General features: G+C 48.8%; 7 protein-coding genes across 7 annotated transcripts; 2 read left to right on the forward strand and 5 right to left on the reverse strand.

Annotated features, from left to right (window-relative positions):
* Positions 1–179: 179 nt before the first annotated feature.
* ANOM_010849 (tetracycline transporter) lies at positions 180–611 on the forward strand (the record flags this gene model as incomplete). The annotated part of the gene is made up of 1 exon (XM_015556105.1): positions 180–611. One exon carries the CDS (start codon positions 180–182, stop codon positions 609–611), a length of 432 nt encoding a protein of 143 aa, XP_015402207.1.
* Positions 612–1,126: 515 nt separating this feature from the next.
* Positions 1,127–2,204, reverse strand: ANOM_010850 (uncharacterized protein; the record flags this gene model as incomplete). The annotated part of the gene is made up of 2 exons (XM_015556106.1): positions 1,127–1,857; positions 1,931–2,204. 2 exons carry the CDS (start codon positions 2,202–2,204, stop codon positions 1,127–1,129), a joined length of 1,005 nt encoding a protein of 334 aa, XP_015402202.1.
* Positions 2,205–2,527: 323 nt separating this feature from the next.
* On the reverse strand, positions 2,528–5,429 carry ANOM_010851 (chromosome segregation protein (SepB); the record flags this gene model as incomplete). The annotated part of the gene is made up of 8 exons (XM_015556107.1): positions 2,528–3,187; positions 3,244–3,542; positions 3,592–3,723; positions 3,774–3,908; positions 3,967–4,907; positions 4,963–5,114; positions 5,169–5,326; positions 5,390–5,429. 8 exons carry the CDS (start codon positions 5,427–5,429, stop codon positions 2,528–2,530), a joined length of 2,517 nt encoding a protein of 838 aa, XP_015402201.1.
* A 1,235-nt stretch (positions 5,430–6,664) lies between these two features.
* ANOM_010852 (cytochrome P450) lies at positions 6,665–8,445 on the reverse strand (the record flags this gene model as incomplete). Its single annotated transcript, XM_015556108.1, has 2 exons — positions 6,665–8,132; positions 8,189–8,445. 2 exons carry the CDS (start codon positions 8,443–8,445, stop codon positions 6,665–6,667), a joined length of 1,725 nt encoding a protein of 574 aa, XP_015402204.1.
* A 489-nt stretch (positions 8,446–8,934) lies between these two features.
* On the reverse strand, positions 8,935–11,550 carry yme2 (putative RNA12 protein; the record flags this gene model as incomplete). The annotated part of the gene is made up of 3 exons (XM_015556109.1): positions 8,935–9,488; positions 9,539–11,281; positions 11,346–11,550. 3 exons carry the CDS (start codon positions 11,548–11,550, stop codon positions 8,935–8,937), a joined length of 2,502 nt encoding a protein of 833 aa, XP_015402203.1.
* Positions 11,551–11,814: 264 nt separating this feature from the next.
* ANOM_010854 (EMI1 family protein) lies at positions 11,815–12,450 on the forward strand (the record flags this gene model as incomplete). The annotated part of the gene is made up of 1 exon (XM_015556110.1): positions 11,815–12,450. The coding sequence occupies one exon, from the start codon at positions 11,815–11,817 to the stop codon at positions 12,448–12,450; it is 636 nt and encodes a 211-aa protein (XP_015402206.1).
* A 1,449-nt stretch (positions 12,451–13,899) lies between these two features.
* Positions 13,900–20,540, reverse strand: ANOM_010855 (glutamate synthase (NADH); the record flags this gene model as incomplete). Its single annotated transcript, XM_015556111.1, has 4 exons — positions 13,900–16,711; positions 16,770–20,115; positions 20,180–20,220; positions 20,302–20,540. Coding segments are annotated over 4 exons (6,411 nt in total), but the record flags the coding sequence as incomplete, so codon positions are not given.
* Between the last annotated feature and the right edge of the window lie 1,403 nt (positions 20,541–21,943).

The following is a 21,943-nucleotide window of genomic DNA, read 5'->3' on the forward strand; positions in this document are numbered from 1 at the left end:
GCAAAACAAGTCGTCCAACACCGCGAGTGCATATCAACAACCCTGCTATGCTCAATCTGATTCATTTCCTCTTTCTCCTTCCTTTCTCGGGCTTGGAATTTTCCCTTCCCTTTCTGACTGCGACATTCTACGCCGGGCACAAAACAAGCCCTTCCGCGCTAAATGGCCGTCTCTTATCCATGATGGGCCTCATTGCATCCTTGCTCCAGGGTACCGTCGTACGACGCTTGCCTCCGCTCGTTACTGTCCGCGTCGGTGTGGTAGCCTGTACTGTTTCGTTCTTCCTTCTTGCTCGTGTATCTTCCTTACCCGGGCTATACGCTGCCAGTGGGTTTCTAGCCATCACTAGCGCTACTGTAGTAACCGGATTGAACAGCCTGGGGAGCTTCGAAGCATCAGAAGGAGAGCGTGGCGCTGTGCTGGGCCGGCTGAGAAGCTGGGGACAGGTGGGCCGCGCAACAGGGCCTTTACTTTTCTGTTCGCTCTTTTGGTGGGTTGGCCGCGAGATTGCCTATACCACTGGAGGGTTCTTGATGCTTGCTGTTTGCGTGGGGGTGTTTACGACGTTGAAGTCGCCTCCTATTGCACCTCCAGCTCTAAAGAAGAAATGATGATAAGATCTGAATGTCGTCACTGGCCTTGTTACTGGTGCATATAGACATGCGCATCGATGACATGGTTGCTTTGGTTAGAAACTCGTACAGTATACCGATAGACTTGATGGATTGAGTGGTCGGCTCACTGCTGGCTCAGTGGCCGGGATTAGCCGCTCTGGCATTGAATTCATTTCATAGATGAAACCATACTAGGTTTACACAGACAAGTGAGAGTTCACGCGGAATTTTTCGGTTGCTTCTAGATATAAAATACATCGTAAAGTAGAGAGTGTCTGTTAATAGAGGCTCGATAGCCACGTCATCATCGAGATTCACGCCACATAGCCAATGGTTTATATGTGTGTTGATACAATATGTTTGAACTTTCATACCGATAACCCTGTTAACTCCGTAAGCATTAAGTTCGATGCGTCGCATCGTCTGTGTGGATACCCTTAGTATCATATAGTTCTGAGCTTGTCTTCAGCCATAGTCTCTAACCGGTAGAGATAGGAATGCCACATCTACGATCAGCGATGTATGCAATATCTGTCCGTTGAATGCCAACGATAACCCTGACAGCTCTGCATCATCAAACCAGGCCCAGTCGCAGGCTCTAGAGATCCTCTCGCTTTCCCGATTAACCAGTCGGTCAACGTTACGAACTTGGCCGTTCTTTCCCAGCCAGTAGCATCATCAGCATGTTCAATCGTATGTGACGAAATGCGTCCCTCCTCGTCAAATGAGAAGATAAAGAGCCCGGTAAACTGTTCCTCCTTGGATAGCGGAAAGATTGGGGCATCGCCACCCAACAACACACTCAACCCTCTATTGATTCCATTCTTGGACGACGAAAGATGGCCGTTCCCCTGCGATGCGATGTGGTCTTTAGCTTCCGTTGATCTAGTGGCGGCCGACGTCTCAGAATGGTGGTCCTCGCCCCGAGGTTCCGTCTTCCACCGTACAACTAGTCGTTCATCTCCGCACTCATTGTCGCTAAAATTTTCCGGATCCAAGACTGTTCCTGCGCGAACAATGCGCTCGCTTAGTACTTGTAGCCTAACATTTCCCACCAAGGGTAAGCTGCTCCAGGCCACCGGTACGGTCCACAGAGCAGCACGGTAGAGGGTCCTTCCTCTTACAGTGGGAAGATGTGGGTGGGTCGACGGAAAGAGGTGAAGAGTGACGCTGGGAGATAGTATCTTTGGAGGCAACGGATTGATGAGGAGGGTGGGTAGGAGAGGAGAAAGGGTTCGAAGCGCTGCCGGAGATTGCGGCCATGGTCAGCATGTGGATTATAAGGTGGCGACGTACATTGCTTGCACAAAACTCACTTCTTCCCAGTTTCAGTATCCACTCATCCGGTGGTTTACGGTCATTGGTAGAGTTTCCGTTCAGCCCATCCGACACCGACGGTCGAAACCGCGTTTGCGAGAAAAGCGTTGGTGACAAGGATGTCCGCCAGGGTTCGTTCGAGATACCATGATGTGAGTAAGCCAGAGGGTGTGTGACAGGTGAGATGAGGTGTTGACGAGAACCTGGCCCTTTCCACGCGTTCCTGATGGTGAAGATGTATGGAGCTGCGGACATAGGGACTGGTTTCAGCATCACGGAGTAAAGCTTTCGGTCTGACACATTGAAATAATATTAAAGGACGTTAAAGGAAGAAATAAGAAGAGAATTCTAGGCTGCACAAGACGACAGCAGCCTTCGCTAAGCCATGTGTTGTTGAAGGTACATACATGATGGTTAAGAAAGAGGCCGAGATTGATGGATTTCTTTTCCCTCCACAAATGACGTCGCGGCCCACGTAACATCCACCAACTGGTCAGCCAAACTGATTCTACATGCCTTGGAACGTATCGCGCCAAAAATCAATAGATTGATAAATGATATCAACTCAGCTCGTCATACGCATAACAGAGTGATTATCACGCTAGTTCATCGTCGTCACCTTCCCCCATGTACCTTCTCTCCGCCAATTCCCGGATCTTATCCTCCAACACGCCCCGGCCATATCGCTCTGCGACCTTGACGGCGGCCTCAACCATCTTGCCATTGCGGTCTTTCATCATACGGACTAACTCCAGAGCCTTCATGCCTCGCTCTTCTCCTTCTCGACATTCAATTGCTAACATCTGCAAGAGGATCTTATCCAACTCGAGCTCTCTCCTAGCCAACTCGGCACGCTGAGCCGACGTGGCATTTGTAGATCCTAGAAGATCCTGAAAAAGTGAAAGCATAACGCTACCGCGAATAAAGGCTTCTTCGAATTTCCCACCATCACTCTGTGCAAGCCCTTCTTCTTGTTCCCCGACGGCTTTTCCTGGTGTCTCAGATATTGGAATCCGGAAGTCGAATTCACTGAGCAGTGGGCGAGGGAAGTATGGGTATTTATCACCTCCTTTCAGAATGATACAATGAAACTTGTCCTGTGCGACTGCAACAGGCCAATATGTTTCCTCTTTGCGACCGCTTACAAGGCGCTCCATTTGCGTGGTATCAAGGAGTGGAACCCAGCGAGCTTGGCCATGGTTACGCCAGTGCTGCAGAATGAGAAGGACACCCTCAGAATCGTAAATACATGGGTCCTGAATCTAAAGTTAGTATCTACTAAATGAGAAATTCTGCTTTGAGATCCACTCACTCCTGTATCTGAGAAGAAAACACTCTGCAGTTCTGTGCCTTCAGGAAGTGCTACCACATCCTCGTTTTGACATATTTCATCCCTTTTCACATTTTCGACAGAATACCGCAGTGTTGCTGTGCGGCCGTCGCTTCCTACGGGCCCGTTCCCAATAGTCATGACATAGTCCCTCCATGCGACGCATGTTACCGCTGGGCTCTTCTGCCTGTACACCTTGAACGGTGTTCCGAACAATGTATAAACGCGGACATAATCTTTCGTCGTCGTGACGACGATATAAGAATCACTGAGCGCCAGCGCTGTCACCAAGTCAGCAACGAAATGAAGGGCGACCAGTTGGGTTTCTACCTCTGATGAGTTCTCCCTTGGGTAGTTGTGTCCGCCAGTCCGCTCGCGTAGTCCATGTTTCATGGGGGCGATAGAATATAGTGGCACGACTGCCATCAGTAGGGTTGTTGGAGAAGAGAGTTCCGTGGTCATCTAGGCCAGTGAGCAAGGAGTCATCAGAACCATGAGGTCATTCGACTTACTGAGACACGCGCGATCGTAGAGATACGGATCGGTGAAGTGGAAGTCACGGTGGAGTTCTCGATCGTAAAATTCCACCGTCATTGTATTATGGGTCTCTTGGTCAACGGTCCAAACACAGCCCGTCAGATTTAGGCCTAGCCGAGTCAATTAGTATGTCATTAGGAGCCAACCGTGAATATTTGAGATGCATACAGAGATATCGTCTGTTACCTCGCCAGGGTGTACTGCCAGGCTGAAGCGGTGGGTGCGTTTTAGGTTTAGAGTAAGAGGTCAAAAGTCGCTTCTCAGCATGGCCATCGATCTCGTCCAAATGTTGATTTGTCCGCTTGCCAAATGCATTAACGCCTTCGGCGTATCCGGCGCCATCATCATCATCGACGAAGTCCTCCATCCCATGGTCGGAGCCAAGGATATCATCAAGAGAGTCAGGAGTACCTGCTCGCTGCTCAATAGATGCCTTCGGTCTGTTCGCCAATGGTCGTCTCACATTATCAGATATCTCAGCTAAAGACCCTGGAAAGATAGGTGCAGCCTGAAGCGGCTTCTGGAGCAACGGCTGGTATTCGCTTGACACAATTCCATCATATATGAATAGCTCTCCATCCGACGTTGTGAACGATAAAGAGTTATTAGAAGGGTGCCAGGACAGATTAATCACGTTCGAAAAATCGTACTTCTGTAGTACCTTTTGTGTCTTAGTTTCCCATAGCAGGACTTGACCATCTGCCCCAGCAGTCGCCAGAAGTGCGCCATTCGGGGACCAGCTGATTGCTGTAACCTCACCATTGTGGCCGCCAGAGAAGACTTTCTCCTTCTTCCACTGGCTCGTGGAGAAAATTGCAATATCCCTGGTGGTTTCTGCAGCTGCAAACGCCGTCCCATCTGGATGCCACACCACCCTCGATGTCGCCTCGTCCTCTGGCTCAAGCCTCCGAATAACTCCATCAAGTTTTTGTACGAGTTCCGGTTCCTCGGCGAGCAATGAATATATATACAATATACCGTCTGTACACGATACTGCGATATACCGTCCGCTTGGGTCAAAGGTAACATGTTTCGTTCCCTTAGTTTGTTCCCGAAGATACTTAACTTTCGTCATATCCTCAATTTTGACGATCTTCACCGTGAGTTCACTGTACCAAATCAGTCATCTAGATCCCCCAGAGCTATTGCGCACGGAGTACTAACTCGCTTGCTACTGCAACCCATTCACCATCATTCGAGACCGCTATATCTCGCACGGGTAAGGCACATCGAACAAGCAAGTTTTCCATTCGACCAGACTCAATCTCATACTGCCAAACAGTACCATCCTCCGCTCCCATGATGAATGAGTCATTCTGCAATAGTCCTTAGCATCTTACCAACTTCATCCTAGACCCTACATAACATACTGTAGCACCGATTCCCATGTGTCCATCAACACCCTCATCGACAGTCTTTGGTTCGCCATCTTGCCCGATAGTGTATATTCGAATCGCAGAGTTAGAACCACCAGTAATCACGCGACGGCCATTCGGGGTGTATGCCAATACTGTGGTCCCAGGGGTATCTAAGTTTGTTCCCAAATCAGCTACGCTGTCCATACTTAGGGTCAAGATATATGCAGACTTACGGGCTGGTCTGCCCCTAGGGCGGATGGCTTCCGAGGCCATTATAGAGATAGAGAAGCGGCGACAGGACAGGTATGGAAATAGATTTACCGGGAATTGAACATAATACACTCAGAAAGGTCAATCTGCCACGTCTGTCAAACTGAGTACAGCCCGTAGTTTATCTTAACAACGCAGGTTACTGACCGATCACGATTGGGCTAGCGGAGTGTTGCCCGACGCGCAAGAACGCGTCCGCGCGCGAGATGTCCAATAACCAAAATGAGTAATTTCCAAGGGCATAGGGCATAGGGTTAGGGCCCAAAAGTATTATTCATCGCAACTTTGACATGACGGAATATACTTCGCACACGCGAATTTCATAAGCTCCGTGACAATTGGGAAGACCAGCTTGTTTCCAGAAATGTAACCCATTAACTAAGCCGTAACAGACTTGTCGCAGCCTAAAGCTTTGTCAGCAAAATTTAGTGACAAATCGATAAACTACTAGATAGATGCAATGCAGCAAATACGGTAAGTAGAAGATAGATGACGGTACAGACCACCAGTCAATCTACACGCTTCAAGCGCTCGAGCACAAATCATTTCGTTGGTGCCCATACCTACCAAATCCCGCAGGAACATACTAGTGAGGTGCGATAAAGTTTCGTGCACGCTGATGGCCGAAGGTAAGACTTCTAGACCGTCGAGTTGGAACACACACTTAGCAGCTTCTGTGAGCTGTGGGATGTTCAAATGGCTAAATCACCCCCAAAATATGTGTTGACAATTTCTACGAAAGTGCAGGTAAACACACCCTCAGGTGTCAATCTTCTGATAGGGAGAGCATTGGCTCCACGACCGACTAACAATAAAGTGGTCAAGTTCCCTGATAGTGCTTTGTGTCGGAGCTCTTTTAAATCTCGGGTATTTCCCAGTGTCTTTGGTTGTTGACGCCAGTCGTTTCGTACTCATTGGTCTATATATGGATGTTTTGCACTATAAACTCGGCAATTTACGCAAAACTTAGGTCTCAGTCAGCATGGTCTTATGAACTACAATGGTAACTGAGACCCGGAATTTCTCATCACAAACGCATAATACCTGTCAATCATAATGCGTTAAGAGCCATCATCACTCCTTGCAAATCAGCCATAGGCGGGGCGAGATGCAGAGTGTTTTCCTCCTCTCATCAAAGCCACTACATACATAGACATGGAGCTTAACTCTGGTCAAAGGCGGTACCCATTTCGTGACTGTCGACGTTTCACAAATGTATTTCTCTATTACCGTTATTATCATACACGCGCAGTTATACGAACTCTAATGTCCTTCTTAGGTAAATAAGCACCGCTAGACTGTCTATGGCTTGGGACTGTAAACCGACTGCCATCCATTGGTTCAATGTCCCACATGACGATCACTGCGGCAGTGAAAGCCAAGAGCTGCCTTTCCGCAAATGTCCGTCCCTTACATCCAGACATGCCTCCACCAAATGGGTGAATTGTGTGCATGTCTGCCTTCTTTTCCCCGGTTTCAGGGTCGGTTATGATAAACCTCAGTGGATCAAACTGGCTGGGGTTCGAGAAATACCGAGAGTCGTTCTGGAGTACTCCATGATGGAGTATAATACTCTCCCCTTTGTAGAGTTTATAAGTATGAGGCTTTGGCCGATCACTATTTGTAGCGTCTTCGTTGGACTCTGCGATGGTCAGATCAGATGTGAGTTTTCGGAATGACATGTCGGCTGAATCCAAGCGAAGTGTTTCGTAGAAGCTGGCCTTCAATAAAGGGCAAGCGTTCAACAAGCCTTCAAGATCAAGGGAGATTCTGGGCGGTTCTTCGAAAGGGAAGCCAGTTTCCTCCCTACTTGGCCTGTGAGCCTTCACGTAAGGAGATATTTCTTTTCGAATCTCTTCTAAGAGAGTGAGATCGTTGTAAAGGCGGGCAAGGTACCAAAAGGCGATGTTGGAAGAGTTAACATTCATGGCCCAGAGCAAAGACAGGTGCCCCGGTGCGCTGGACCTTGGTGAGAGTCCCAAGTTCTTGGACATCCGGATGCGTTGTTTCAAAGGCTCTGAAACATCTTCGAGATCACGGAATTTCACACCAGGGTCTACCCCATCATCCCACTGGAGAAATGCTTGATGGTAGGCGGCAAGAGAGTTTAGTATCCGATCACGAGCAGCATACGCTGCAGGCACACCAGGAATTGGTACCCAACGAGGTACACCAATCGCTAGAAGGGGAAATCGATTATCCAGTGTCCAAACATCATCAAGCAAATTAGGAAAGGCTTCCAGAATTGCTTGACCCATGAGGGTAGTAGTTGTAATATTCCCGATGAAGCCCCTGACGAGGTCAAACAAGTTTGCCTCGCAGGTGGGCTTGTCGCGGTGGTCATTGACAACTTCAACATCGCTCCCACGCTCCCACAACGTTTGATCAACCACGCTCCGACTGAAGGTGACGAAATTTGGAACCTCGCGTTTTAAAAGCTGAATAGTAGTTTCGGAGGTTTCCGTTATGAATGGTTCTCGCATGAGCAGGTTGGGAAGCTTGTGATGAAATGTTTGATAGTCACTGGTTGACAGATCTCGTAGTGAGCCCCTGTCATCGCCAAAAGCCTTCAGCCCACGGTTGACTAGAGGAGCTGATGATGTGGCTTTGGATTGCATAATAGATTTGATCATGGATGGTGACACGATGGCATGGTGCTTTGTGCCACCCAAGAAGATTCCGAACACAGGTGCATTCATATAATCTCTACAGCGCTGGTCAGGTCCCACAGGGCTAATACAGAGGCAGATATGGATACTGACCTGGCTTTTTCCGTAAAGCTTACGTGGTCCCATATAAAAGAAATACTATGACCCAGCCAAGGGAACCAATACGGCAGCGTCTTCACTGATTGCGATTGTTCAGTCTTACTGTCAACGCGACTCCGGAATCCGCTGATGATACGTGTGGCAATACAGCAAAAGACCAGGATGGCTGCTAACGATGGCCATAACAGCTCCGATGAGCCATTCCAGGCATTTGATATCAGACCATCGGGGGAGATTTCATACTTTCCCATTTTCTTTCAAATAAAACAAAAGAGGTATAAGCAAAAGAGAAAAGAAAAGAAAAAAACAATCGGTACAGCGGAAATGGAAAAGGATATAGACTGGGCGAAGCACAGAGTCAGCGGGCCACACAGGGCCAAGGGATAGAAGATGATCAAGTACTTTCAAGAGAGCCCCACCTTTAAAAGCAAATGATGGTTTGAAGGCCCGTTGGGAGTACGAAGTCTAATGGAGCGTGATGGGGAAATCTTGAGAAAGAGGGTAGATGAGACTCCCGGTATGATGCGATACATTATACAGTATTATTACAGCTTACTCAGCTGGCGGTCACTCCCCATAGTTAAATGATTCCATTTGTTGCCATTGTTGTGTATAACTACCATATCTGCAAAGGTGTGGTCTAGCGAAAGGAAAGAAGAAAGAAAGCAATGAAGAGAAAGTGAAACCACCACCGTTATGGAAGCACAGCGGTACTAGATAGGCAGGTCCAGAAAGCCGTTTCAATGTCCACTACGGAGGATCATCTGGAGGAACGCACTCTCAGTCTCGTACCTGCTAATCTTGCTCTGCGAGTTATATACTTTTTGTAAGAGCCACTGAATTCGCGAGGTTAGCTCTCGGGGCTGCTTTGGCAGTGATCCAAGCAAACGCAGCTCCTCTTCATATTTCCCAATGCTTTTATTCTCCTTACTAATCAGCAGTGACAGAATCTCGAGGTCCAGCCGACTACTGAGTGTCTTATTCTCGGTCAACTTTTTGAAAACAGCTCGATAAACTGGTTTGCCAGGCTTGACCGTCTCAGGGCAGCCGTTGATAGAGACAACGGAAATGAGTTCTGCCTGCTCAAGAGCTCGAAGAGCAGCCTCACCGTTTTCCTTGAAAAGGTCTGAGAGAAGGACTTGGTTGTATGGCAGACTACCTTCTTTGCTATTCGCCAGCATCTTGATCAAATGCCAGACCTGCTCGTGGCTCCACTGGGCCTCAGTATTCGTACTCAAGACAAACATCTTGAGTATTTCAGATGTCGATTGCTCTATAATGCGATTGACCGCGCCTTTCGCATCCATTAGCTATGTATCATGCCAATGGAAGCGGCTAACCTACCATTGGGGGTTTCTCCCGCTTCTATACGATGTGCCATAAATTCGAGATCAGTCACCCGGCCTCCCAATATTTCAATACAACTGTCTAGATCTTCTAAACAATCTTCGCTTCTGGGTGGCTTATCCCCCATCCTTGCTTCATCGGCCAAATGGTTGAGTACAAACCTCCTGCCGACTTCAAGGGAGCAATCACCCAAGGAGATTGTTCGAAAAACCGAATTCGGCAGAGCCTTGCTCAGAGGTTTAGCGAAGGAAACATCGGTAGTTAGGAAAATAACGTGTGCAATGTTGGCACTTGTTAATCCAGCGGCCCATTCGGTGATCTTGTCATATATGACATTATCCTCGGAAGCATTGTGCAGGAAATTATCAATAACCACCACTGGCCGGAGCTCGGGATGAGCTTCCAGATACTCTTCGTCTGTGAGATGTGCATCCTTATCGTTCTTTTTCCTGCTGTCTAAAGTGACTCCCTTCAGAGCAGTGGCAGCGTTCTGCCAGATATTGCTGAGTTGTGCATCCAATGTTTCGGAGAACCCCGCTTTGGTACCAATCATGCCCTGTGCAGCTAGATCGATGAAGCTGCTAATGCTATTCATCCAGGAAAACACAGGCCGATAGCCTACTTGACTAGCTGCTCGTGCAATTTTTGCAGTATCGCCCCTGGCATCCTGTATCTGCTTGCAATCAATGACCACTTTGTATTTGTAGTTCTCAAGAGCTTGGTCCAATACAAGTTCCCGTTTCCCGGAACCCCGAGGGCCGTGTATAATGATAAAGGTCTCCATATTCTCCGTAAGCCAAGATTGCAGCTGAGCAATATCTCCTTGGCGATCCTCCCAAATCGCGCTGAGCCCACGAGGATCAGACGCCACAACACCAAAGCCGATGATGTTGGCCTTACTAGCCTGCTTGCGAATCCATCCTATAACACTGTTCTCTTCGACCTGGAGTGTTGCTTTTATCTTCATCTTTATGAAGAAGGTGCGAATAGGGTCGAAAACAGTCACAGTGATGGCCGCGATGAGTGCAGCGACGGCAGGGATTACTATCCTTGGATGGCTCAAGATCCAGTCCTTGATCATTGACAATTTGATCTTCCGTTCATAGTTAATCTTTAACCTTGTGCCAGACTTTCCGCAACCTTCTTGCTCTGGGACTGTGAATCCGTGCATACAGTTTTTGGCCGTAACCGCAAACTTGGGACGAGTAAATTCTACGTAGGCGTACCTTGGCAGGATCTTGGAATCTGACGGTTGTCTTTCAATATCTCTCAACTTCCCATAGCTGCGGAATAGTGAGTACAAAGATTCCGTAGTTAGATCGTTTGCCAAATCATTGGCGCTGCCCGGCAGAAACTCAACTCTCAGTCGAGGGCTCGGTATGCGATATAAATCCTCCACCCATGGTCTTCCAAGGACACGGGCAACCTTGACCTGCTGGAAAGGATTGAACCAGGGTCGGATAGGGTGTTTCTCGAGGTGATCCTTGACAGCCGTCTCGATATCAGTGTCTTTAACTCCCTCACTGCGAGTGTATTTCACAAATGCACCACCTTCCCTGAAGCGCGGAACGACCTCTTTGATCTCAACTTCTAGATCTTGGGGGAAGACACGGCGAATTATGCGCAGGGGATCGGACGCTGCGAGGTGCGGTCTGTCGATTCGTTTCAATGCCTCTTCGTACGATCGACTTGCGCGGAGAGGCCCTTCCAAGACCCATTGCAGTTTCGGGGGGAAAATGTCTGTTACAGTTCAAACTTAGCTTGCAATACTACCAGCATGGAATTTAAATTCAAGATTTCGTACTATTGATAAACAATAGTCCTTCATTTTCCTTCAACTCAATGTGTCCTGTCTCGAGATACGAAGTATGCGATGCGCTACTGAGGCGAGCGAGGGAGGGCTTTGCGACAAACAGGGATAGGGGTGGTCGCCTCCGGCGTAAGGATGTCTGATAAATTTGAGGTATCACTGCTGGAAACGATTTTCGCATCATTATTGTCGTCTCCATTAAGATGGTAGAGCCATTGTTGAGGAAAGTCGATACTGATCAACATCAAGGTTGGCCATGAGTATGACGTAGATGCCCGTATCATACACCCCAGGACAGCCGTGTTCCCGCATCTAACCCGGGCAAGTGTCCTGGTATTGTCATTTTCTGTAACTATGAAATTTACAGCGCTAATTCCTACACAATTGTCGCTTCAACACTGGAGCCACCTCCACCTCTTATTCTTGTCCTGATTTTCCGACATCAAGTATTCGTTTACACAAAATGGGCTGGTGGTGGAGTTCGTCTTCTCCTTCTTCCAAAACCGAACCGCAAATAATCTCTTCATCCGATAGTACGCAACCGGCGCCAGAGAACTCCGGGGCACCTCCATCGCAACCGCGGACATTAACTCGCGAAGAACGAGCAGATGCGGAATTGAGGCAATTGCTAGCCAGCCTGGAGGGAGACATCAATAAAGGATCTGAGGCATCGCAAGAGTCCCCATCCTCGGCAGAATCACCAGAGTCCACATCATCACCCCCGTCTTCCATAGCGCCCGAATCTCTCTACCCCGATACAATGTCCTGTCGTTCTGCATTCGACTACGCATTCTTCTGTCAATCATTCGGCGGGCAGTTCGTCAATGTTTACCGATATGGCGAGTTGCGGTCGTGCAGTGAACACTGGGATAATTTCTGGCTTTGCATGAAGACCAGGACGTGGTCGGATGGTGCTCGCAAGAAGGCCGTCAGAGACCATTATCGCAAGAAGGCCATCAAGTATAAGACAGGGCCTAGTAGTGAGGATGTCTGGGATCTTCGGACAGAGCCAGTTCGGAATGCGTTTGAAGGGGATTTCGCTGCCCTAGAGAAGGAGATGCAAGCAGAGGAAGAAGCACAGGGGGCTGGCGTCGCTTAGGTTCGCTGATGCTTCTTTGTTTGCCTGCAATCTCTTGTTTATCAGTGTATGTAGATTGAATTCTGGATACCTGTCCCCTGCACCTCATGGGACTCTGTATAATGTTCATTGTTTTAATGCCATGTCAAGCAGCAGTCATAGACCTGGATGATGGAATTTTCCCTTGAGAATTGAGAATCTATTGTATAATATGAGAAATACAAGTTAATGCCTAGTGTCTTTATCGATAACACGTCCTTTCATCCTTTGTCCATGCTCACTAGGTTGTATCATATAAAAGCGAGGAAAGTCAGAAGTCAAAGTGGCAGAACTTAAGCTACAGATCCCCCGCATGGTCTCTAGAAGCTTTTCGCTTTGTCCGTCTGATGGATTCACGAATATACCACGCTATACATTCCTTTCTATTCCACCGTGCTTATCGCACAAAGTCACGTCGATATGGACAGTCAAATGCACGACCAACCCCACTACTACCACCCGCAGATCAGGCTCATAACCATATTCGAAGGCATAGATTACGAAAACGCGTTCATTGGGGTGCGGTGGTGCAACTCCCTGACCGTCCCAGGAAGGGGTACTATCCAACCGATTTCGACGAGAGAGCATCACACCGCAAATCCATTCTCAAGCCCCAGACATCATTGGACCGATCGATGTATTACAAAAATTTATGGGCAATGATCGAGCTGGCTGATCAGCGGTTGGAATATCTCCACGATTGTATGAGGGCGGCCGATGACGAGGCTGGCTTGGAATGGATCATAAAGGTCGACGACGAGTTCATGGGTCGAGAGGCAAATCGAAGGGCAAGAGTATCTGCAGATAAGACCTGGAGGTGAAGATACAAGACCCTGTAGAATCACCCCGTGGTAGATGAGATTAGCCTCTAAATGATAGGCACATTTTGCAGTCTGTTCTCCCGTGCAGATATTATTCTTCATTTGGTGCATTACAAAATCTACCAGCAAGGCAAGTCGCCATGTAATGTATCAATCCCAACGATGTATGTCATCAAATTTCCACTATATTGCTTAAGAAGTAGATATGTACAGCAAATCATAGACAAGATACTCTGAATAGCAAACGCTCCGACCCCATTTTTGCATACCAGTTTAATGGGAAAGACCGCTGCAACAAAACGCAAAGGAGCACAGTCGCAAAGCGGGAGAAATAGCAGGAACTAAAACGGTACAGGCTTGAATGAACAAAACAGCAAAGCACTTAGTAAACCTCTCCGGGAGTGTTGCGCCATTGTTGCTGACATGTCAATGTAACTGCAGTCGTGGCTGTTGATCAATCGCCATGATACAGATTTTCAGCCAACATGTATTCAGCTAGTTAGGAAAACTTTTTGATCATAACACAATAATCTACAGTCGTTTAATCATGAGCCATACCACCATGGCTAGAACATGTCCAGCTCTGAGAATCTGAAACTCTCAGAGAAAATCATGCGGAAACAGCTTGTTCGGTAGACTGTCGAACCGCATCAATAGCCGGCCTACGAACAATGCCGCCAGTGACAGGAAGCTGAGAGCTAATGTCCATAAGATGAGTGTCGACTTCGCGGGCACACTGACGACCCTCATTGATACCCCAGACAATGAGAGATTGTCCGCGACGGCAATCGCCAGCAGCAAAAACACCAGGGACGTTAGAGGAATATTGACCGGGGGGTGTCTTGACATTCTTGCGAGCATCACGTTCTATCTCATCACCCAGAAGACGGTCTTCAGGCCCAAGGAATCCCATGGACAGCAAGACAAGGTCTGCAGGGAAGAACTGTTCACTGCCCTCAACTGTCTTCATATCCCAACCTCCAGAGGCGCTCTTAGTCCACTCAACGCGAACAGTGTTGATACCTTTAACATGGCCGTTGCCATCGTCGACAAACTCCGTGGACATGACACAGAACTCACGAGGATCCTTGCCCATGTGCGTCTTGACTTCAGAGTGACCGTAATCAACACGGTAGATGCGCGGCCATTGGGGCCATGGGTTGTCGCGAGCACGTTCTGGAGGCGGCTGGGGAAGTAGCTCGAAGTTGGTAACAGACTTGGCACCGTGGCGAACAGAGGTACCAATGCAATCATTTCCAGTATCACCACCTCCAATGACAACAACGTGCTTATTCTTGGCGGAGATATATGCGCCATCGGCGAGGTTAGAGTCAAGAAGCGACTTGGTATTGCGGTGCAAGAATTGCATGGCAAAATGTACACCTTCCAGCTCTCGGCCGGGGACCTTGAGATCCCGAGCCACTGTGGCACCAGTAGCGATGATAACAGCATCATTCGTCTTACGCAAGGAGTCCAAAGACACTTCTTCGTCAGGGCCCACAGCAGTGTTGGGCACAAATCTGACGCCCTCGGCAGCCATCAGATCGACGCGGCGTTGCACGACCTTCTTGTCGAGCTTCATGTTGGGGATACCATACATAAGAAGACCGCCAATACGGTCAGCACGTTCGTATACGGTAACGCTGTGGCCAGCGCGGTTTAGCTGGTCCGCAGCTGCGAGGCCAGCTGGGCCGGAGCCAATGATGGCAACCGTCTTACCGGTACGGATCTTAGGAGGACGAGGTACCATCCAGCCCATCTCGAAACCACGGTCAATGATGGCACATTCGATAGACTTGATCCCAACAGGGTCTTCATTGATCCCTAGAACGCAAGCACCTTCACAAGGGGCGGGGCAAACACGGCCAGTGAACTCGGGGAAGTTGTTGGTCATGAGCAAGCGGTTAAGGGCATCCTGCCACTGATTTTGGAAAACAAGCTCGTTCCACTTGGGAATGATGTTAGAGATGGGGCAGCCAGTGTCAGACTGGCAGAAGGGAACACCGCAGTCCATACAACGGGCAGATTGATACTTGAGCTCATCCTCAGTTAGACGACTAGAAAGCTCGGCCCAATCCCGTGTACGAGTACCAGGGTTCCGATATTTCTCACTGCGCCTGTTATACTTCATGAAGCCCCTCGTCTTGTCAAGGATGAGTGCTGACCGCTTCTTCTCGGTCTTTGAATCGCTCACGCTATCCTCAATGTCAAGCATTTCAGCTTTCTTGGCCTCTCCCGCCCTGGGCTTCTCAACGTTGGAAGGTGTGCTAGGAAGCTGGAGCACAGTAAACTCAGCCTTCTTAGCAGCTTCGGCCTTGGCAGCTTCCTCCTCCATCACTCGCTTGTAATCGGTAGGTAGAACCTTGACAAAGTGAGGAAGAGCACGGGTAAAGTCCAGTAGGATGCGAGCAGCCAGTTCCGACCCAGTGTAGTGGTGATGGTCCTCAATTAGACCGCGTACAAAGGCAATTTCGGCGGGATCTTCCAGACCGGAGACCTCCACCATCTCCATATTTACTTTTGAGTGGAAGTCCTGGTCCATATCGAGGACGTAAGCAATACCACCGGACATACCAGCAGCAAAGTTACGGCCAATTGAGCCAAGAATGAGAACACGACCTCCGGTCATATATTCACATCCGTGGTCACCAACGCCCTCAACGACTGCAGTAGCACCTGAGTTACGGACAGCAAATCGCTCAGCGGCCACACCACGGAAGAAGCAAGTACCCCTGGTAGCACCATAGAGGCAAGTGTTACCCACGATGATGTTCTCCTCTGCTTTGAAGGCAGCACCACGGGGAGGGTAGATTATGAGACGGCCTCCCGATAGGCCCTTGCCAATATAGTCGTTGGCGTCACCCTCAAGCTCAAGAGTGATACCCGGAGCGAGGTAAGCGCCAAACGACTGACCAGCAGAGCCCTTGATGTTGGCGTGGATTGTATCCTGTGGAAGACCTTCGTTACCAAAGCGGCGACTGACCTGGTAAGACAGTGTAGCGCCCAGTGCACGATCAGTATTAACTATATCACACTCAATCCTACAGGGAAGACCCTTCTCAAGTGCAAGCTCAGACTCTGCAATCAGCTTATTATCGAGACGAATGTGCAGACGATGGTCCTGCTTGCGGACATTGTATGTAGCAACCCCGGGGCGCAAGGAATGAGCAGGAGTCAGAATGAGAGAAAGGTCTATCCTCTCCTGCTTAGCAGTCCGGATGTCATCCCTGGTCTTGAGTAGCTCAGCTCGCCCAACCATTTCATTCACGGTACGAATACCTAATTTGGCCATGATAGCGCGCATCTCATTGGCAACATAGTAGAAAAAGTTGATAACATGCTCCGGGGTGCCTGAGAACTTTTTCCTCAGTTCAGGGTCCTGAGTAGCAATGCCGACGGGGCAAGTATTCAGGTGACATTTTCTAAACAACTGTCAGTGAAACAAATATAACTAATATAGGCTTTACCAGTAATACAAACCTCATCATAATGCATCCCATAGCGATCAAGGGAGTTGTGGCGAAGCCGAACTCTTCGGCTCCGAGGAGACAAGCGATAGCAATATCGCGGCCAGTGCGGAGTTGACCATCAGTCTGCACAACCACACGACCCCGGAGGTCATTGAGAACAAGAGTTTGGTGAGTCTCGGCAAGACCCAGTTCCCAAGGAAGACCGGCATACTTGATACCAGTCCAACGAGAAGCACCAGTACCACCATCGTGACCAGAGATCAGAATATGATCGGCTTTGGCTTTGGCAACACCAGAGGCAACAATACCAACACCGACTTCCGACACGAGCTTAACGGAAACACGTGCACGAGGGTTCGAACATTTGAGGTCGTAAATGAGCTGCTTGAGGTCTTCAATTGAATATATATCGTGGTGGGGGGGCGGTGATATCAGACCGACGCCAGAAGTGGAATAACGGGTGTGAGCAATAGGGCCAACAACTTTATGACCAGGAAGCTCACCACCTTCGCCTGGTTTAGCACCTTGGGCCATTTTGATCTGCAGTTCATCAGCATCGGCTAGATAATGAGATGTCACACCGAAACGGCCGGAAGCGATCTGCTTGATTGCAGACCGCATGGTATCCCCATTCTCCATTCTCTTGCTTCGCTCGGGATCTTCACCTCCTTCTCCAGTGTTTGATTTGCCCCCAAGACGGTTCATAGCAATAGCTAAGGTAGAGTGAGACTCCATGGAAATGGATCCATAGGACATTGCACCTGTCACAAATCGACGGACGATTTCAGTCCAAGGCTCAACTTGATCGATGGGGATAGGAGTGCGCTGCTCAAAATCAAAGTCGAGCATACCACGGAGAGTACAGTTCTTGATCTGCTCATGCTCCGCTTTTGCGTAGGCTTCGTACGACTTGTCGTTCTTGGTACGCACTGCATCTTGCATATTGGCGATGCTGACCGGGTCGTTCACATGCTCTTCACCCCCATCACGCCAGTGATATTCGCCAGACTCAGGAAGTCCAGGGATCTCAATAACTGAACGTGATGGGTAACCGCGTTCATGTAAGGCAAATGCATCCTGAGCAATCAGCTCGAACGTTAAGCCACGAATGCGGCTCGCGGTTCCCGCGAAGCATCGGTCAATGACAGTATCGTCAATACCAAGTGCCTCAAAGATCTGTGCGCCCTTGTACGACTGCAGCGTAGAGATACCCATCTTGCTCATGACTTTTAGGATACCTCCATCACACGATGCTTTATAATTTTCGATAACTTTGTCGTCTGGCAGTTGCTTGCGGATCAGCTTCTCGCGATTCATCTTGAGGATGCACTCCATAGCCAGGTATGGATTGATGGCGTCGGCACCATAACCAACCAGAACACACATGTGGTGGACTTCCCGAGCCTCAGCAGTTTCGACAACCAGGGCTGCAAGAGACCTCCACTTGTTACGAACCAAATGATGATGTACAAGACCAGTGGCTAGAAGAGCAGACACGGAAACTCTGTCTGCCGAAGTAGCACGGTCAGAAAGCACAAGAACCTTGTCCCCATTCTGAATTGCCTCAGTAGCAGCGTCACAAATGGCATCAAGTGCCTCTAGATATCCCGGAACGCCCTTCTTCTTCTCGAAGGTAATGTCAATCGTCCGTACGGTCCAATCATTGTGTGCTCTGTTAATATTCTTCAGGGCATTGAACTCGGGAATGCTCAAGATGGGAGAGGGAAGGAGGAGGCGGCGGCATTGCGAGGCATCCATCTCTAGAAGATTACCCTGGGGACCGACGTAACACTCAAGAGACATAACCACAGCCTCTCGGATAGGGTCTATGGGTGGATTTGTGACTTGCGCAAAAAGCTGGCGGAAATACTCGTATAGAAGACGTGGCTGTTGAGCAATGCAAGCTAACGGAGCATCATTTCCCATCGAACCCAATGCCTCCTTGGAGTCGGCCGCCATGGGACCGAGCAGCAGGCTGACCTGCTCAAAGGAGTATCCGAAAGCTTTGAGGCGGGGGTCATTCTGGACAGTGGTGTCATCAATTGTGTAACTAAGATCGACATTGCGTTGGAGCAACTTCTCATTGATGGCGGGCAGCTTCAAAAGCTCTTTTTCTAACCATGCGGCGAAGTCTTGGCGATGAGAGACAGTATATTTGAGCTCGGAGTCATCGATGATTCGACCAGCCACAGTGTCAACCAGTAGCATCTTTCCAGGTTGCAAGCGGCCCTTCTGGACCACACGCTCCGGATCAATATCGACGGCACCGACCTCGGACGCGCAAATGATACGATCATCGTCCATGACGTAGAAACGGCAGGGACGCAAACCATTGCGGTCAAGATTTGCGCCACAGTATCGACCATCAGAAAACGTGAAGAGAGCGGGCCCGTCCCAAGGCTCCATCTGACAGGCGGCCCACTCGTAAAAAGCAGCCTTTGCAGGATCTACAGCTGGGTTACCCTGCCATGCTTCGGGGATCATGAGCATGACTGCTTCTGGCAAGGAGAGAACACCATTAATCATCAACAACTCCAGGACATTATCAAAAGCGGCAGAATCAGAGCCGCCGTCCTCTACTACCGGGTACAGCGAGTCCAGTTCCTCGCCAAAGATGTCTGATTTCAGCACACCTTCTCTAGCCCGCATCCAGTTCTTGTTTCCTCGAAGAGTGTTAATCTCGCCGTTGTGTGCAGCCCACCGTAAAGGCTGAGCACGATCCCAAGAGGGGAATGTGTTGGTAGAGAAACGAGAATGGACAAGAGCAAAATGGCCTTCATAGTCCACATTGACCAAGTCATGGTAGTACTGATATACTTGAACAGGGGCGAGTTGACCCTTGTAAACGATATTTCTGTTGCTGAGAGAGCACAGATAGAACCAGTTGGCGAGACCAAGAACATGTGTAGCACGTTTCCGAAGAACGTACAGTTGACGTTCGAATGTTCTTTCATCGAATAATTCTGGGTCCGTAATCTCGGGCTTATTACCGTCACCATAGGCCGACTTCAGCACCAAAAAGGGTTGCATTATAACGGGCTCTCGAGAGAGGGCAGCAGGACCCAGAATGGTAGAATCATGAGGAACCTCACGCCACCCCAGCACGCGTAGTCCTAAGGATGTTGCAAGTTCCTCAAATGTAGTCGTTGAATCCTTGAGTGTCTCTTGATCCGGCTTGAAGAAAAGGTTGCCGACCGCGTACTGCCCAAGAGGAGGAAGATCAACCCCGACCTCACGAGCAAAGTTTTTAATGAAAAATTTATGAGGAATGCTCGTCATCACACCAGCACCATCACCATCCCGAGCATCTGAGCCAACAGCTCCTCGATGCGTCATATTGCAGAGGAGATTGCGAGCTGTATACGATGGCAATCTACATTAGCAGGTCGAGGGTTATATAATCTCCAATGGAGTCCTTACCATCGCTGACGATCTTGTGGCTGGGCTTGCCTTTAATATGGCTGCAAAATAGTAGGTGTCTATATTAGCAACGGAAACTCAAGGAATTCTGGCTCCTTGAGACAGTGAATTGAAAAACTTACGCAGTAAAGCCTACTCCGCAAGCATCCTTTTCATATTCAGGGTCATAAAGACCTTGCCTCTCGGGCAAAGTATTAGCCCAGCCATATCCTTGCTTTGGCTGGTACTTCGAATACTCGTTGGGCTTCTGTTCGTCAATTATATTTTGGCCATAGATATCTTCCAAGTTCAGACCCATTCTTCCGCCGGTGGCCGACAGAGAATGGAATGGCAAAACTACGGGGTGTATGGAGTGTCTCCGGAGAAGAGCGCCACGGACGAAGTCAAGGCGGGGTGGTGAAGCGTATAGATGTGTAGTGGCTTTACGTCGTCACAGTATATTTAGGTTAACAGCGCGGGTAAATAAGGAACGGGGGCCTCTGTCCGTGACCCAACGTTTGGCTTGAGTATTAATGGAAGCAGGAATAGAGTGAGAAGAGGGAGGAAGAAAGAAGCAAGAAAGTGGGAGGGGGGTATACTAGTAGGGGAATGGTAGGTGGGATAGTAGAGCGGGAAGCAGAGGTCCGGAGAATTCAATTCACCTTGACTCTCCGATACAGACAAGGTACAGTATGTATTTTATCGGGGATGAACGGATATTACTGACAGAAAATGACAGGGTTTCAACTGGAAAACAAGTGTACAGTGAACTAATAGGATAGAAATCCGCAGCTGTGGGGGTTGGGGGTAGGCCGTGGCGAATTGCAGCTCTTTCTTCCACCTGAGAGCGCAGCTCTACTAGTGTACCTAGGTAGGAGGCAGCTCGAAAAAGAAAAGCAGCTAATCATTAAGATCTAGAGAATGGTAAAATAAACTAATCCGTCTTTGCTCTCACCCCCCTTTCCCTACTTGAAACAACGAGAGAGGGGGGGAACCGAGGCGAAAGGTCAATTCGAGTTCTATTATCCTACGGATTGTTACATACATTTCTCTTCAATTCCGCATCGGGCGAGACCAACTCTTGCGTAGCATCCACGGGAAGAGAGCGTTTTCGGCGCCTTCCGTCCTTGGTTGAAAGGGGCACCACGGCGTGGGAGGCACAGAGTCGATATTAAAGCATCCATGGTGTTGTCGATATCTGCATTATATTTTATTATTTTGTCCCTTCCTCCAACGTATACCAATTTGGGAGTATTTAGACTTCTGAGCACGCTTAAGGAGGAAATGTTATTTTTTTTAGTCCGCCAGTGCCATACAATAGGTATGAGATTAGTAGTACGTACTTTCGTATAGTCTTGCTATGAAAGCGGGAATGGAAGGTAAGGTACTAGTAGGTACCCGACCTACTTTGCAATGCAATCCATAAACCGAGGATGCACGAAGGGAAAGATAAGACAGTCACGACCAATAAGAATCCCGATATTTCAATCTTTCAACCAAGAAGATTAGGTTTCGACTACGTCAAGATCCAGCCTGGTGGAGCTCTGAGCTAATTTAAAAATTAAAGGAATGGCTGCGTTGGCGCTAGTGGGAAACGATTTACACTGCCCAGTCGTTTACGCTGGTCGGTATCACCTGGTAATTTTCCCATCTGATCCACACAGTCCTGCTACTACGAACGCTTTCCACATTCCAACGGAGTATAGGTCGTAGAAATTGGTCCTGTACCCTATTACCATACGGAGTAGACAGGCAGATTCCTCAATTGGATCCAAGCCCACCTTT

This window comes from Aspergillus nomiae (genome assembly GCF_001204775.2).
Source record: "Aspergillus nomiae NRRL 13137 chromosome Unknown contig00469, whole genome shotgun sequence".
Taxonomy (NCBI): Eukaryota; Fungi; Ascomycota; class Eurotiomycetes; order Eurotiales; family Aspergillaceae; genus Aspergillus; species Aspergillus nomiae.